Genomic DNA, 18,202 nt, shown 5'->3' on the forward strand with positions numbered 1-18,202 from the left:
TTTATAGTTTTGCGTTAACATTTCAATAAACTGCAAAACCAAAACCTAAAATTAAAAATAAAAAAAAAAACAATTTATTAATTATTTAAACAAAAAAAACAACAAACACATTTCTAGGCAAATAATTTCACCACTTTGGTTCCAGTTTTTGTTTTTCACAAAAAATAATTACACACCATCACATTTTTTTTACTTTTACTATATAATCTATTAATATCATCCAAAACACCATCACCAGATTAGAAAACATTTTTTTGTATTTTTGTTTAGAACATACAAGACTACATTCGGCGGTACCGATCATTTGATATTTTCTACACCATCACAACTTTGCTGATTAAAATCGGATTAAAGAAAATATTTTTGGTTAGTGGAATTCGGTATTAAAATGCGGCTACAACCAAAAATGGAGCGGGATATATCCAAGTATAAGCTTTTCTAGAAATTTGTTGAGGAGGTAGCCTTTTCATTCGGTGAACCCGAAAGGACAAATTACAGCTTATTAAGTAGGAATATGCGGATAGGACCTTTCAAACACCTAAAGTGGGTCGGACTTTTAAAAATATGAATTTTCCGGCAGGATGTATTTTATTCTCTGGAAACTCTAAATAATAACAATTGAAGTGAAAAACAAGGCCAGGACCATTAAAATACCTGTAATGAATGGAATGACTAAACATATTAACATTGTTCTACCTGGATTTGTATTTACTCTCTGAGAACCCTAAATGATAAATTTCAACCACTGTAGATGGAAGATTCGGCTATGATCTTAAAAATGTTTAAAAGTGTCCAGGACTTGTATATGTGCCCTGTATGAAAACATGGACTTACACTGAATATCTTCTGTTGATGGAAGCTTCAAAAATCGTAAATTTTGTGGTACTTTTATATGGGCTTCATTGTTTTCTGCTAGGAGCTTCAAAGAATCTTAAATGATGCGGTACTTTCATATGGATCTTCAATAGGCCTATAAAAGACAGAAGATCTTCCACAGCTATTGTAGAGGCAGAAGATATTCCACAGACTTTCAATGTACAGAATACTTTCTACAGACACAGAAGACATTTCAACCAATTTCTTTAGATATAAAACCCTTCTACAGATAGTGGATCCTTTACCGGTCTTCTTTAGACCGAATACCTTCTATATGTCGACCATATGCAAAACGGCCTTTAACAGATACAAAAAAGACAGAATACCCATAACAGGTCTTTAGTAAATAGAAAACTCTATATAGTTGGATGTACACCGAACATTTTTCATCAGGTTTTCTATAGATACAAGACCCTACAATAGGCATTCTTTTGTCAGAAGACATTTTATAGGCCTTCTTTAGATAGAATGCCATTCAAAATGTCTACTATGGGTGAATGTACCTTCAATGGGGCTACAGAAGACACTTTGCAGGTCTCCAATAGGCATAAAATGTTCTGCAGGCCTGTAGATTGAATATAAACAGAAGAAAGGGTTTCCAGTAGATACGAAAACGGCCTTTAACAGGTCCACAAAAGACAGAATACCCATCAGAGGTCTTTAGTAAATAGAAGACTCTGTACAGTCTCTTGGATTGGATGTACACCGAATACATTTCATCAGGTTTTCTATAGATATAAGACCTTTCAATAGGTATTCATTTGCCAGAAGACACTTTATATAGAATATCATCCAAGATGTCTACTAAGGGCCAATTGACCTTCAACGGGCCTATAAAATTCCCTTTACAGTCTCCTTTATGCCTATTGGAGACCTGTAAAGGCCTGTAGATTGAATTGACACAGAAAAAATGGTTTACAGTAGATACGAAAACGGCCTTTAACAGGTCCACAAAAGGCAGAAGACCCATCACAGGTCTTTAATTAATAGAAGACTCTGCACAGTCCCGTAGATTGGATGTACACCAAACATCATTCATCTTGTTTTCTATAGATATAAGATCCTTCAATAGGTATAATTTGGTCAGAAGACACCTTACAGACCTTCTTTGTATAGAATATCTTTCAAGATGTATACTATGGGTGAAAGAACCTTCAACGGGGCTACAGAAGACCCTTTACAGGTCGAAAATAGGCATAAAGTGTTCTGCAGGTTTTCAGAGGATACGAAAAAGGCCTTAAACAGGTCCAAAGAAGACAGAAGACCTATCACAGGTTTTCTATAGATATAAGACCCTTCAACATGTATTCTCTTGTCAGAAGACACTTTAGAGACCTTCATTAGATACAATACTTTTCAAGATGTCTAATATGGGCGAAGTGGCCTTCAACGGGCCTACAGAAGACTCTTTACAAGTCTCCAATAGGAATAAAATTTTCAGCAGGCCTGTAGATTCAATATATAGAGAAGAACACTTTTTCAGTAGATATATGACGCTTCAACAGATATTCTACATACTGAAGACCCTATACAGGACTTCTCTGGACAGAGCACCTATCAAGAACCCCAGAGAAAAGACTATTTTACTTCACCCCTAAAAATATATATTATGACAATTTAAAGTCGTCGGGATTTTAACCCTTTAATGTAACCCGAGTTTTACCTTATATACGTCGATCATGTTGAAATATGCTTCCACTTTCCCGCATTCTATTTTCATGCAAAATTACGAGCATATTTTTTATGTTTGGGAGGTCAAATGATTTAAATGTTTGTATTGAATTGCCGACAACTTGAGGTCATACAAAATTTTCGTAATAAAATACGACTTCCTGCAAATCCATTTTGCTATTACTTCCCTATCCAATAGTGTAGTTTAATTGGCATTAGTTTTTGATTAGTTCCGATTAGTATTATTAAATTAATATTTTGATATAATTTGTTTATAGTTATTGATAAAAAAAATTCAACAGGAATAGTAGGAGGAGTAGTACAAAAATCTGGGGTTAATTATGAAAACATTGTATGAAAAATATATATGTATATATATAGGTTTTTTATATATATCTAAGAAGAGAATACACATCTATGGAGAGTATTGTGTTTAGTATAATATTTGAGTTGGCTTGTTTTTGTTTCTTTTACTGATTTAAGTTAGTAACACATATTTTGATATCGAGACACAGACAGTCAGTCATTCATACATTCACTCGCGCACTTCCACCTTTCAGCATTCACACTCCACATTCAAATACATTGACATAGACTAATTAATATAATAAACTAGGCTACATTTTGAAAAAAAGGAAATTCTTTAGTTTGTTTCCTTGGAGTATTTTGTTGTCGTTTCTCTAGCTTATGAATAGATTCTACATAAAATAAATAAAAATGGGAAAACAAGAAACAAACATATACGATTTAGGCAGTACTTGAATTATTCGAAGTTCCGCTAATGGCATTAAACAATGCCATGCTATTGCGTTGTGTATTATTTGTGCTATCCTCAAGAGGTTGAAATGATTCATCCAATAGTTCACCCAATTCTTGACACATTTTCTGATAATTCTCTTTCAAGGCGTTGTGATATTCCTTTTGATCGCTGCATATCATGCGGGCATTCAATTGCAGAGCTGTATGGCAGACACCAATGAAATCTCTGTAAAAAAAAACATTTTTGATTTAATTTGAAATTGTTTGATATTAAAAAAAGTAATGTGTTACCTGAAAACATCTTTAAGATCTTCGACCCGATCTACTGAGAAATTATTAATAACTTTGGGATCCAAAAATGCCTGGGCATATGCCAAGGGACCGGCATTAACTTGCACTGCCACACTTCCTTGCAGCCGCAATTGCAATTTCTTAACATCAGCCGGTGGCAAAATGGTCTCTCCCAATTCTGAAACCTTCGTTTGCATTTCATCAATCGCCACCTCAATGGGACTTAATTCAATAATTTCTCTGGATTTGACCGGTATACGTTTCAAAACGTATGGGAACGAATAGGTAGCTGGAAAATGGAAATGAAATGTATTAACAACCTACAGAAGCATTCAAAAACAGCAGCTAAATTCTTTATCCGAGGCATACTGTGAAGATATTAAACGGGTTTCTATGTGTGAAAAATATTTTGTATAGATAATCTTCTATCTACAGAATACCCTTTATTAAGATCCTATATATAGGCAGAAATAAATTGTAGTTACTTCAAGTGTAAAACTAACCCAGAGTCATTAAAATACCTGAAATTGGGTCGGGCCTTTATATTGTGGGAATAACTAAACATATTAATATTATTAATGATCTAACAGAATTTGTATTCATTCTCTGAACAAAACTAAATGAAAAATTCCAACCACTGCAGCTGGAAAATGCTGCTAAGATCATCAAAAGATTTAAAAGTGTCCAGGACGCCAAATCCTGGAAAAAACATATCGACACATTCCACATATTCGCATTCGACAGTCCTATCCGTTCAGAGGTGTATAAAGCAATGTCTGCGTTTGCCTTCCTGCAAAATTAATCCGGCTATGTAGGATAACTTTAACTGACACACGATCAGTAGTTAAAGCCGGAAAGGACCTCACGCAGCTCTTGAATATCGAACGAGAATTCAGACAAGGTAACAGTTTGTCGTTTGACCTTTTTAACATCCTGCTGGGAAAAGGACATTCGAGAGGTAAAGGTGAACAGAAATGGCACGCTGTACACCAAACAACACATGTTACTCGCCTACGCCGATGACATCGACATAATGGGTCGAACATTGAGAGCGGTAACAGCCACCTTTGAACAAATTGAGAAGGAGTCTGCCAAAGTGGGTCTGGGTCGATCTGCGTTCACGCAGAAGAGGAGGCCACGAATAAGATCAAGTTGAAGACAACATTGCCGAATATGGTCTTTCAAATTGGAAAAACTGCGCAAAAGACCGACGCGCCTGGAAATCTTTTTTAAGCTCAACTTATGGAAAGAAAGTTCTGTCACAAGCCAGCTAAGTAAGTAAGAATCTGCTGGGAGCTTTTCTGTATATAGATGCCATATTGCATTGTTTGTATATAGAAGATCTGTTAACAGGCACTTTGGATAAGAAAATCTGTAAAATTTAAAACCCTCTACGGGGTGTCTAAAGACATAAGATCATAAGTTTCTATAGAGAAGATTCCAAAACTATTCTATACTCAGAAGAAGACAGGAGATTTTTTTTATAAAAATACACACAGGGACTCCTTTTTATGCAAACACTAAATGAACGTGGTTTGAAGATGATTTCGTTTATATAATTGAAAAAAAAGTTCCTTTAAACGTCTTCTTTACAAAAAAAAAAAAACACTCAAAGTTTACGACGATCCTCTTGGAGGTTCCCATATAAAAAGTTTTTCTTTCTGCATGTATTTTACATGACGACCTAATAAAAAATCCTCAGTTTACAAGAAGTGATACCCATTACGATATCTATAAAGACTATAAAAGAATTTAAAAGGATTTTTTCATTTTTTAAAAACTTTGAATTTCTTAAAACAATTGTTTGCTTCTAGATTTCGAACTTACTTTTAATAATAGTTTTTCGTTTCCATTGCTCTTCCACCGAACCTCGGGCAGCACCAGATTTTGTAAACGGTGTTTCATACATGAATGTGTCCACATCATGATTTTGTTCAAATTCATTCAGTCTTTGATCGAGTTCGTCTTTTGTAAAGAAGGGTATCACATGGGTCACTTGAATATAAGCCAATTTCGGATCCAAATCGTTGACATCAACCTATAAAAAATAAAGTAAATATTAAATCTAAAGTAATTGATAATCAAATAACCAACAACATTTTGAAAGTTGTAAGTGTCACATCAAACATTTTTTTTAAATAATTTTCTTCCATAGACTTTCTTAAATTAAGCAATTCTTTATTCAAAATAACAACAATAATTTTCCTGTGACAAAATATCCAAATCCAAACTATTTCGACGTAATGTGGAGACAACAAGGAACACTCATAAATGTAGGCAATTCCGGCGAGCCTACATTTCAAAGACAAATTATATCAAATTTAAATCCAAATGCAAAAGAATTTTATCCAAATTATGTTAAGTCATGGCGTTCGGGGCCAGAGCCAAAGGCGAAAAGAGAACGAGTTATGCGAAATTATACAATAATATCATGGCCGACAAATGGACAAATTTCCATTTACGAGCCATTAAAAGGTTTATGGGATGTTCAATTTCAAATAGAATCTCAAAATGAAATAAAATATGGTACACTGAACACAAGTGAGGCAAAAAAGCATGCAAGAATTGTAAAACCAAATAACCCCGGTGCTGCTAAGACGTCTACAAATAATTCCTCTGGTAAGCCGCCTCTGATGAATGGAGCAATAAAGAAATTACCAATGAAATGGGATAACTCTCAAAAATCTACTAATCAACACAGAACTTCTTTAACAACAATTTCTTCAAAACCAATTTTAAAAAATAAGTTAACGAAAAATTCCCCGCCAACAACACATCCCAGATCTTCTGGGAATAGCACACCAAAAGATGCTGCCTCAATAAAATCAAATAGTTCTTCGGATAAAAGTTATGGTGTTCGGTAAGACTATGTTTCATTTAAACTTTAAAAAAATGTGCTAAATAAAAAAATGATATTTTAGATTCTTACAAACTGCAAGTAAAATGTTGCCTCCTGCCAAACAAAAATCCTCCGCTCTAGCCAAATCGAGCAAATCTAAAGAAACATTACCGAAAACTCCACGTTCCACTGTAACATCGAACTTACGCAAGACAGAAACCCAAAAAGTAAGCTGAGTCCCACATATTTAGAAAATGTAACATAAAATTGTTTAAATTTATGTATTGTAAATTTGTTTGTAGCGTCGAAGTTTGTTTCCGGATAGTCCTGAACTAAATATTTTTATGCATGATTTTTTATTTTAGTAATATTATGTCGCAATAAAAAACATCTTCCAGAACATTAGCTTTTTAGTTCGAAAGTAAGCAATATAGATATATCTTAGTGCTGAAAAGGTACAAAATTCGGTTGTGGTTAGCCTCTCAGCTTGGAAAACCTCTACTTTTTCTGAGAAAATTAAAATTCACAATGGTGGAATTACACAGTAACCCTATAGAAAGACAAATTGGGAATAGTGTAACGTGAAGAAAACAACGGTTCCCTGACCTACAAATGTTCGAATACATTGAGATGAAGCGAACGAGTACATTTCTGAGATTCGAAGAAGCTTATTGTCCTGCTAGATTTTCACGTGTCTAAGGATGGATGGCGTACGGAATGATAGTACCAATCAAGGGCTCTGATTATCTTTAACATGGCAAAGCCCAGGCTTATCTTGGTCCCTCTTCCATCTCAATTGTGGACACTGACCTCCCCGCGGTGCACATGGGGTAGCTATTTTCATCAACCGTTGAAATAGTGAGCTGATATGTGCTGCGATTTCACTCATAAGAACTATAAAAAATGGTTGAGGCGTTAGGTTAGATGCCCATACTCGGAAAACCCCTCATACTATGAAAAACCAACGAAAAAACCTAACCGCCCTAATTTTGACGACCCTCACAAACGTATAAGGGCCTTGATTTGCGAATCTGAATATGGAATATGCGCACGTTGTACAGAACAGCCGCAGTTTTCGCCTTGGCGGATTTACTCAAAAAGTACAAAGGCGATATTATTGCTTTACAGGAAATGCGATGGAAAGGGACAGGCGTAAGCAAATCAGATTACGCACTGTATATTATATATAAATTTATGGTTAACAGGAGAATAACAGACCCCGTCTCCATATTCACTCCAGGAGATGAGCGAATTCATATAATCCGTATAAAAGCGAAGTTCTTCTACATCAGTCTTATTTGCGCCCATGGTCCGACCGAAGACAAAGATGAGCAGACCAAATATATATTTTACGAGAGCCTAGAAACAGCATATGACGGCTGCCCTGACCATGAAATAAAAATGCTAGAAGATTTTAATGCAAAATTGGAAAATTCTGCCTACATTAAAAAAAACCGATAAAGTGCTATCCAGCGTAATGTGTGAACAACTGAAGCGGCTTCAAGCCTGGCAAATCCACCATTAACCCGATGTTCACTTTGCGCCAAATCCTGGAAAGGACCAAAAAAAAAAAATACATGGACCCATTCCACCTATTCGTCGATCCGCTCAGAGGTATTTAAAGCCATATCTGCGTTTGGCATTCCTGTAAAATTAAAATGGCTATGCGGGATAACTTTAACTGACATATGGACGACACTTAAAGTAGGAAGGGACCTCTCGGAGTCCTACAATACCGAACGAGGATTCAGATAAGGTGACAGTTTTCGTGTGACATATTTAACATCCTGCTGGAAAAGGTCATACGAGAGGCAAATGTGAATTGAAATGGCACTCTGTACACCAAACAGAATATGTTACTCGTCGACAAAATGGGTCGAACATTGCGAACAGTAACAGGCACCTTTGAACAGATTGGGAAGGAGTCTGCCAAAGTGGGACTGACAGTAAATGGCGAGAAGACCAAGCTGATGGTATCAATGTGCAAGACGTCCTGTAGACTCGTACCAACTGTAGAACTTGAAAACTAGAGATTCGAGGTAGTGAACCATTTTATATACCTCGATACTGCCATAAACAAAGCTAATGACATCAGTTTTGAAATCCGGAGAAGAATAGTGTTAGTTAACAGATGCTACTATGCTCTGAATGAGCAATTCAAAAGCATGAACCATTAGAAGGTATATACGAGCCTACTTAAATGTTCTATGTGTGGAATGGCCCGAAATTATTCTCTTGGCGTCGAAATGTTTCAATTAAAGGTTGAAGCTGTATCAAAGACATAACTATTGAAACATGAAATATGACGCTTAATACGCATAGAAAGGGGGTACACACCTCTGCCAAATCATTAATACGTTTTATATAGTGATTCCGAAGATCTATTTTGATCTATTATCCACATAGAACCGGCAACGAAATACATAGGTCTACAGGAGTGCTAGTTAGATGAAAAATCTTAAAAGCTATTTGGAGCTGATCATTCACCACTTTAGCATCAAATCTCCTTCAATTGCATTCCTCTTTTGTATTTTTTATTATTAATTTATTAACTACATTTACTAATTATTCGGTTCCAATGCTTACCGGTGACGAATCCATAATCATTTTCACCACATCAGCACCAAATTTCTCCTTATATTGTTTAGCTAGACGTTCTGAAATTTCACTCAATGAGGTAAGTTTAGGTTCCTTGTAGACATATTCAACAGCATGATCCTCTTCGAAGTACATCTGCAAACAAAAAGTATAAACATAAGATTGCAAGAAATCCATTCAAACAATTTACAACTTACCATGCCATAAAATACCACCCGGTAGAAACGTCCCAGCATACGTTTACCCGAACGATTAACTTCAATAATTTTCGCGTATGCTTTGGCCAAATGTTCATGTGATTCCTGCAGATCACTATAATTTCTCGTTCTCTCATATATGGGCACAATCAATTTATATAGTTCACCCAAACATTCGTACCGCTCGGCAGTATCCAAATACAAGGCGCATTGTTTCAATTGTTCCAATAGCATTTGTTCGGTATACTGTGAATCTTGAGTGCCAGCATCCAATTTCAGACCCTGTTCATCACGATGAATGTTACGAGAGATTTTGGCAAATGCCGAAGAACCCCATTTTATGTTACAGCTACCTTTGAGACGTAGATATTCCGACATAAGGGCGGCAATGTGTAAATGGCAGCAAGCGGCCTCAGAGAGATTGCCATTTTGTTCATGATTCCGAGCCATTGTGACCAACCATGTGTGCCGTAATTCAGGCGTGGAGGCATAGGAATTCGCCAGGGAATATTGTAGTTCTAAGAGTCGCTCCGGATCCATGTGATGGGCTTGCATTTGTGCTGTGGCCATTAGTACTGTTCTCACACGCCGTGTCAGATCTTTAACTTCCATTGGAAATCCGGTACCTTTCATGGCCTTATCGCTGTTGGCATAACTGTTGATTATGGAAAGACTTTCTTGGAAGCGGGCATTGTTGAGGCCAATGACATTGCCAATCATTTGTGAAACCGAAATGATGACTTGTAGATGAACTCGTGTCAAACCTTTACGGCCACTAAATTCGAAATTGCTACGCATGAGCAGATATAAAACCGCGCAGGACTCATGGCGTATTTGTACCAAGCGACTATCGCAAGCCTTCAGCAATTCATAGACCATTTGACCACATAGAATGGCATTACCTTTGAAAAAGGCTGGTGAGAAGTTGTTGATGAAAGCCCGCAGGGCGGCGAATACATGCTTCGACAGCGATTCAGATTGACCAAGTTGCAGGAATTTCAAATAGACTCGGGCCAGTTTGGGTAATATCAAACTATCGATGAGTTTGTGACGGAATTGCACAGCAAATAGACCCAGGCAATCGAGTATGATCATACCCACCTCTGTGGCCAAGTTGGATTCATAGAGAGCCCTCTGATTGCGTGCCGTTTCGTCCAGTAGATTTTCACGTGTCTGAGGATGATTTAAAGTCCCAGTTTCATGAATGCCAGGTTGGGTTGAACCATTACTTTCCAAATTGGCTGGTGAGCATCTAGCTGGCAAGGTACTAGCCTTGGCTGCCCTTAAAGCACGGGCATCCTTAGAATCATCACTCATATTGAGATTCTTTTTGCCAACATAGCGGAATTGCAGCAGACACAATTCTAGAATGCTAAGGAAGTTGAGGGTTTCGGTCTCGTTGCAATTCTGCCACCAGCCAATCATTTGTTCCTGTGACAAATACTTAATGACAAACAGGAAACCAAGCAAGAAATCTCTACTCTCAGAGGGTGAAAATTTATCGAACCTTTGCTGGACCAGAGTGTGGGAAACGCTAATTGAACGATTGTGGCCATTTCGCAGGGCAACTTCATTACAGTCACCCGTAACGGTGGTGTGATTGCCATTTGTGGTGGGTCCGAGAGTGGTGTCTTGGGAATTTTGGGAATCCGAGTTTAGGGAATTCAGTGACGAGTCGGAACATCCATTGCTTATAATATTACCCGTGGCAATTGCAGCAAAATAATTCGTTTCTTTAATATGTACGGAGGCTCGCAAAGGACTAGGATGATCTATGTGTAGAGTGGCACGATTTTTACCTCTTGGTGTCGAAGTACTTGAATTCAAGGTGGAATCTTTTCCAAAGACATAACTACTGGAACATGATAGGCGTTGGGTATACGAAGCTGAATCAGCATAGACATGACCATTGGGAGTGCACACCTCTGCCAAATCATTGATACGTTGTATGTTATCCATTACAATGCCCAACCAGGGAACATAGAGCAAAGCGATCCGTGACAATTGTCCGCGATTCTGATAACGATCATCCAGTTCATGTTTGGCCAGTAGATTTTTCAACACCTTCAAAGCATGACGGCGCACATGGCCAATTTCATTGAGACTACTTTTCAATTCCTGTAACAGCAAACCGGACAAGAAATGTTGGCGACAAAATTCTTCAGTCAAATTGAAATGTTGCATCATTTCGGGTGGACGATTTTTCGGATTCATAACAAAGGGTAAATTAAATGGCACATAATGTTCATGTTGACATATCTCTTGCAGAAAATTAAATTTAAATTCTTGCAGGACACGAGGATCCCCTGGAGAAAATTGTTCCATATAATAGCGAATGAGTTTAAAGACAAATCCGCGATCCATAAATGTTAGGCATTTGCGTATAAATTGTGAGAGGGATTTATTTAAATACTGTGTCTCCACGGGTAAATCTTTATAGCGTGATATTAGGTAGGGTATCAAAGTCTTTACCAATGTCTCCACCCTTGTGGGAAACTCTTTCGGGAAACGTTCATTACGCAGCATACGTATCCGTCCCGTATCCAACAAATGCTGAGCCATACTTTTAATTATCAAATCGAAAAATATATTTGAAAATCTCATGAATTTATGTACGACCAAGAAATCCGTATTGTTGGGATGTAAAATAGTTGGCAAGTGACGGCATAGCTCTCCATGGACCGTACGTGAGATTTTCTGTGAATAGTAGGGCGCATGGAAGACATATGTGACATAGGAACTTAACAATTCCTTGCGTCCAGCATCCTCTGTTATAATGTGTATAATATTGATTAGCAAGCGGATAATATTCAATCCAACCTCTTCCGATTGGGTGTGTACCAGCAGGGTAAATAATTCATTCAGCAGAGTTGGTAAATAGTTAATTAACGTAGTTACATCTATGGCATGGGCAGCTTTTAAGATTTTACATGTTTCTGTTTCAGCAGGCATAGCTGTAGTTTTACCACCTTCCAGTAGTCGCTCACAATGGACAAAGAAATTGTGTAGATGTTGATCGGCTGTGTGCACGGTGGAATCCATACGCAGGGCTACGGCAAATAATGGTCGTTGATTATCGATCCATTGTACCTCCGGTCCACAATTCTGCTAAAAGTATGGTAATGTTTTGTAGATAGCAGTAATATCGAACAACAACAAAAATAACGGAAATGTGGTAGGTGTTGATGTGATTTGGTGAATATTGAAATATAGTAAGTATTGTGTTTTTGCATGTTTTTTTTTTTTTTTTTGTGGTAATTGTGATGAAAATGTGTTGTTTCATGTGTCCAAAGTTAACACAAATGCAATGATAGCCAATGTCGTAAATTAAACATTATGAAACAAAAGAAAACATAAAATGTTAGTTAAGAAAGCCGTTATTTAATAATGTAAAAAAATGTAGGTATTTTATAAATATTGTAGATTTTTATTATATACTATAAATCTATATGAAGCATATTCCACAGGAAAAAACCTAGGAAAACCAGTAACCTGCTATGACAAAATCAACACTGTCTAAGACCTAAGGTTTAATATTTCGTAGAACCATTGAAAACCTAATCGAAGTATGGTGGCATGGCTACACTACAGATGGTAGCTGATGAACTTTGACAAAGGTAATATCAGACGGACAGATTAATGGTCTTCCTAAAATCGTCTTCGAGGAAAGTTTGATAGTTACATTTACCGATAATTTCATACTCCGAAAAACCTCTACTCTCAGAGTTAAAAAATCATTCAAAATGAACCAGCATGTGGAAACTTTGGAAGTTTTGGATTTTCAGAGTTTTTGGGCACGCTTTGATACTGAATCGGCTGTAATTTGATATTTTAGGTTCTATGTTTCTAGGTGTCCCCAATATAACAAAATCTTTTTATTATTATTTTTTTAATTTAAAGTGACTGTAATTTACTATTCCTTGTAGCCTATGGGTTGGAAAATAGTATTGGAAAACATAGTCGACATAGGTATACTTCTTTGCTATGTTCCTTATATAAAGATCCCAAGGTTATTCGCTTCGAACCAAAAATTTGGCCTGGTCGTACTTAACGATTTTAACTCACTTAATATATTTATAAGTAATAAATCTACACATACTACTATTTTTATTAAAAATAAATATTTTTCTTTTTGTCATCAATTTTCATATTCAAAATCTGGTCGCCTTAATAAAATATTAAAAATTTAGCTCTTAATCTTATTAAATTATTATATACGACCTATGTCCAAACTTGAACTATAGCATCGGACATTTTACTGAATATCCCTCAAACATACATAAATGATAATCATTCACAGTTTTAAAGGCCCTGCTGTTCTATTAATAAATAAAATAACATATTTTGTGTTTACAGTTTACAAAGCACTGTTAAAACTGTTGGCAACACTGCTAACAGTAACACTGTAATGTTAATAACAGTCAGACTGTACAAATACATACTAATATAAACAACAGCACAACCAAACGAAATGAGTCACATTGTTTTGTACAACATATATGTCATGTTTAGTTGATATCCCACACAAGACTCCGTGGCGCAACGGTAGCGCGTCTGACTCCAGATCAGAAGGTTGCGTGTTCAAATCACGTCGGGGTCAAAATACACGTTCATCCAATTTTTTTCTTGTATTTTTCTTTAATGTTTTTTTATTATAATTTTTTTTCTAGCGGTGACATTTAAGAGATTTAGAGCTAAATCGCTTAAAATTATTATTTGGATCAAATTAAAAAAAAAATTGGGTTCCATTTAGAAAAGTGTTGCTGGAACACACGACAATACTCGAAGTAATGATTCTCTCTTGGGAGGACTTTATAGGGGTTTTTTGATTGCTCTGAAAGGTCTCAATACATAGAGGCTTTTATAGGTGCTTTTTGATTCTTCAGTATACGAATATCGTGTTTCTATACTTTACATTTAGTTGAAAAGAACTGAGTGGAGGTTATTGCAGGCATTTTAACTTCAATGCCATTTGCATAGTTTTCTTTCTAGAAGACCCCCTTGAGATAAATACATAGATGATCTTCAGTATATTAATACACTTTTTGAATATTCTTAATGATTCAATCAATAAAAAAATTATATAAGAGTATTTTGTATTAAACTATAAAAAATTATATTTATTGACACCTATTCGATTTATTTACTGTTGCGTTAAAAGGGCTTTATATCAGCCAGATTTTGTTGAAAATATAAAGTGTATGAAATAATTATCGAGCTTTGGAAAAGGGTCTGATGTATGTAGACAAGGGATGGGAAATAAGAAAATTATAAATAAGATAAGATAATAATATGCGAATTCTTGCTTCTTCCGATAGCATTTCAATATTTATGCTATTGTCTAGTTCGTTGTCAAATGTATTGATTGCTCTAAAATGATATCCTCTACCTTTTTCCCCCGAAAACCAATATACCTTGAAATTATTGAATTCATCATCGAAGTCCATATCTTTCATCTACCTCTAAAAATATCACAGAAAACGTAGCAGAGAATACCAATTTGAATACGTAACAAAGATATCCTGTTACAAATAGATTAGAACTGAGATTTCATTGTAATGTTTGTAATTAGGTTTATTAAAAACCTATGTGTTTTCACATCATAACTGAGCAGTTATCAGTCGTAAGCCGGATCATTTTATTAAGAGGAATATTACAATTCTACATTTTTGAGTTATAAGAATTTTATATTCCCAACAATAGTATTTAATACTTTGCCCTCATTAACTACAAAAACATGCACAAATCTAAATATCTCTTATGTGGAATAGGCTTCACTTTTTTTGTTAATAACTGTGGCATTGATGAAGTCGCGCACACTCACACAAATAAATAAATAATAATTTTCTTAACAAATTCCATTTTACTTACCCCTTTACCCAGACCCAATGGCTGTATACTCAAATAGCCAACGGGTAATGATGCTGCTACCGGTATTATTTGTTCATCCAAATTAATTTTGCCTTTTTGCAACAACGGCAGCCAAGCATAACCAATAGGTGTTTCAAACGATGCTGAGGCATCGCGTTTTTTGCCCAAATTACACGAAACATGATAGAAGGAGAACAGCAAATGATGTTCGGGAAATAGGCCCAAAGGTAAACGCAGCTTTAGCTCTTCATACCATGTCGGAGTGGTGTTGTGATGCAGCACAGGACAGGCTATATGGGAAACTAGAAAATCATGACCAGGACGACCATAAATACACTAAAAATAATAGACACAAACACACACGAAGAAAGGAAAGTGTTATACATTGAGTACACAAAAAAGTAGGCTAATGTTTATTTTACCTTTAATGGTTTGGCATTTTCCTTATCGGAATCTCGTAATTCAACCACAACGGTTATGTTGCGGGCTCGTGAAAACAATTTCTGACTATCAAATTGCAAAGACAATGGATACACAAATAAATGATTACAAAATGTTGTATATGGTTGACAATCTCTTTCACAAGAACTTTGGAATTCGGTTATTTCCAAACTGGCCACTTTGGAAGACATTGTTGTGTTATGGGCCAAAGGAACTAAAGATTTTGTAAATGAAACTAGAGAAAAGGGATAACATGGAAAACACATATATTAATACACAAATGTGAGTTAGTCACACTTTTAGAATACTTACATGGAACTTTTTCCACTTCCTCTATGGTTAATTTCAATTGTCCTGGTATGACGGTTAGTTTACTTAACTTTTCCGGTTTACGATAATCTACCAAGAATTTCAATAACTCTTCATCTTTTAGTTTATTTACTTCTTGGCGATACAAGATGTTAAATTCAAATTCATTTCTCTCGGTATCCAATTCATGACTATAGGGTTTAAATAGAGGCTTAGCGGCCCAGGCAAATGGTTGTCTATAGTGACCAATATTTTGGGCATAGTTGCGAATGTTTTTATGTAACTTTTGGGCAAATTTTGGATCACGATTTGCCTTGAGATAAGGTTCCACAGCCTGTACAATATTACCTTGTAATATTTTCTCAATTTTCAATACTAAAAATATATCTGTGTGTGGCGCCGTCACCGAAAATATACCCTGACGCAATTGGGCAAATTGTTCTTTTGTGCATTTTTGTAATTCCCCTGAAAGATTTTCGATTAGCGTTGAGAATGCCTGAGATGTTTGCCTTGTGCGTTCATCATTTTGCGTCTCTTTACGTGGTATATTGGAGTTGGCCACAGAATCGGGAACTGGTTTTGAGGGTAACATATCACGGACATGTTCATCGTTAATATTAAAATAAAAGGATTCGGTTAGTTTGCGTCCTGCGCGTACATCGTATAGGGCCAGACTAGTTATATAGGGTTCCACTTGGCACAAATGATCACCATCCACCGAGAATTGACTATCCGTGGGACATTGTAGGCGGAATTTTAAACTACGACAATTTATGAGAAGACGTTTACCAAATTGTTCACGATATTGTTCAACATTATCGCTGGGAGTGGCTTTGGCAGTTGACTGATAGTTGGCAAATAAACGACGACGATGTTCTCGCCTCGCCTGGGCAATGGAAATATCTGTTTCCCGACCATATTTAATTAATTGTGGATTCATCGATTGATCTAGACCTTTAAGGGTGCCAAACATTATGCTATTATTACTACTGTTACTACTCGTGGTACTACAATTGCTCGCGGCCGATTGGGGTGCTTGTGGTGTTGTTGTCCTTTCCAAGGAGGCATTACGTTTATCTTCTTGTATTTTATTCTGTTGCAGAACTGAGGATAGCTTACTCAGCCAATCTTTTAAATCTTCTTCATTTTCGGCGGCCAAGGTGAACGATTTATGCCCGGCTGTCATTCGTAATTCAAAACAGAAGCGACCTCTTTTGGGGTTCTGTAAAAAAATTCGGGATATATGAGTGTTATTTGAATATATTTTCAAAATATAGAATTTTAAAATATTTACCTGTACTACTTCAGTACAAAAGTCCATGACTATGGTGGCTTTGGCTTCACATTGTTTTTCATCTTTGTGCAGTTCCAATATATAAGTGCCGTCTACTTCTTGCCTCAAGTAGCAGTATCTGAAAGATGGGAAAATAAATGATAATGGATAACAAGTGAATTGAACTCTAAAAAGGTCCTGTCTAAATATTAGATAAACAAGTTGGAAAGATCATATCATTTGAGCAATCACGTGAGGTTTAGATGGGGCAAAAGGCGGGGTTGGTTAGAACCATGACAAAATCCTACGATTTATGGCTACAACAGGGCGTGTTTGGGAAAACCCTAAATCTATGACGAAGTCTTGCTGTTCATGATCTAAAATGGGGTGTATATATCCTGAATTCAATAGCCAATGCTTTAGCTACTGAAATACATAGTAGTAAAGAGCCTAAACCCATTATTGTGTCCTAATTTCTAGCTGCAAAAAGTGTGACAATATCGACGGGTTATTTGTTGATGTTGGATAGAACCGAAAAAAACTAAATTCTTTGGCTTAGAGCTTCAAAAAGTGAGTAGTCAAATGGAACCTCAATTCAAGGCAAAATCCTTTGTTTTAGGACAACAAAAAGGTGAGACTAAGTAGAACCTAAATCCCTAGTTCGGGAATTTTAAAACATGGACAATGCCTTATGGGTTAGTCCCTGTAAAATACGTTGTTGTACAGGGAAATAATATAGAACAATATTCATATTTTCCCTTTATTCAGACGGCCTGAAGTTTTATGAACAAATTCCCGGGTTAATTGAGGGCTACACAAAGGTGAAGTCGGATGGATGGATAAAGAGCCTAAACCCATTATTGTGTCCTAATTTCTAGCTGCAAAAAGTGTGACAATATCGACGGGTTTATGTCGAGGTTAGATAGAACCAAAAACTTCGATAACATTCTATGCTTTGGGGCTTCAAAAAGTGAGTGGTCAAATGGAACCTCGATTTAAAACAAAAGCCTATGGTTTAGGGCGAGAAAAAGGTGTGATTTAGTAGAACATAAACTTTTGGGTTAGTCCCAGAAAAAA

At 36.2% G+C, this 18,202-nt stretch overlaps 1 protein-coding gene and 1 non-coding gene across 4 annotated transcripts in view; one reads left to right on the forward strand and one right to left on the reverse strand.

Annotated features, from left to right (window-relative positions):
* The window catches only part of LOC133329836 (dedicator of cytokinesis protein 9), a 64,226-nt gene continuing 46,024 nt past the window's right edge, over positions 1 to 18,202 (reverse strand). Inside the window, exons 5-14 of one of the 3 annotated variants that reach the window (XM_061538300.1) lie at positions 17,147 to 17,264; positions 15,856 to 17,074; positions 15,525 to 15,778; positions 15,103 to 15,438; positions 9,232 to 12,339; positions 9,023 to 9,169; positions 5,425 to 5,635; positions 3,598 to 3,886; positions 3,306 to 3,532; positions 1 to 45 (exon numbers count right to left, since the gene is read on the reverse strand). In XM_061538300.1, coding sequence (XP_061394284.1) covers positions 23 to 45; positions 3,306 to 3,532; positions 3,598 to 3,886; positions 5,425 to 5,635; positions 9,023 to 9,169; positions 9,232 to 12,339; positions 15,103 to 15,438; positions 15,525 to 15,778; positions 15,856 to 17,074; positions 17,147 to 17,264 — 5,932 coding nt within the window. In that variant the 3' untranslated portion in view covers positions 1 to 22. Of the gene's footprint in view, positions 46 to 3,280; positions 3,533 to 3,597; positions 3,887 to 5,424; positions 5,636 to 9,022; positions 9,170 to 9,231; positions 12,340 to 15,102; positions 15,439 to 15,524; positions 15,779 to 15,855; positions 17,075 to 17,146; positions 17,265 to 18,202 lie in introns of those variants that run through there. The other 2 variants (XM_061538314.1, XM_061538307.1) reach the window with 2 other exon arrangements.
* Positions 13,760 to 13,831, forward strand: Trnaw-cca (transfer RNA tryptophan (anticodon CCA)). Its single transcript has one exon. It is a non-coding gene; the product is annotated as a tRNA-Trp (tRNA).

Source organism: Musca vetustissima, unplaced genomic scaffold, assembly GCF_032173495.1.
Source record: "Musca vetustissima isolate MV318-11 ecotype Yass unplaced genomic scaffold, APGP_CSIRO_Mvet_v1 utg4099, whole genome shotgun sequence".
Classification (NCBI taxonomy): Eukaryota; Metazoa; Arthropoda; class Insecta; order Diptera; family Muscidae; genus Musca; species Musca vetustissima.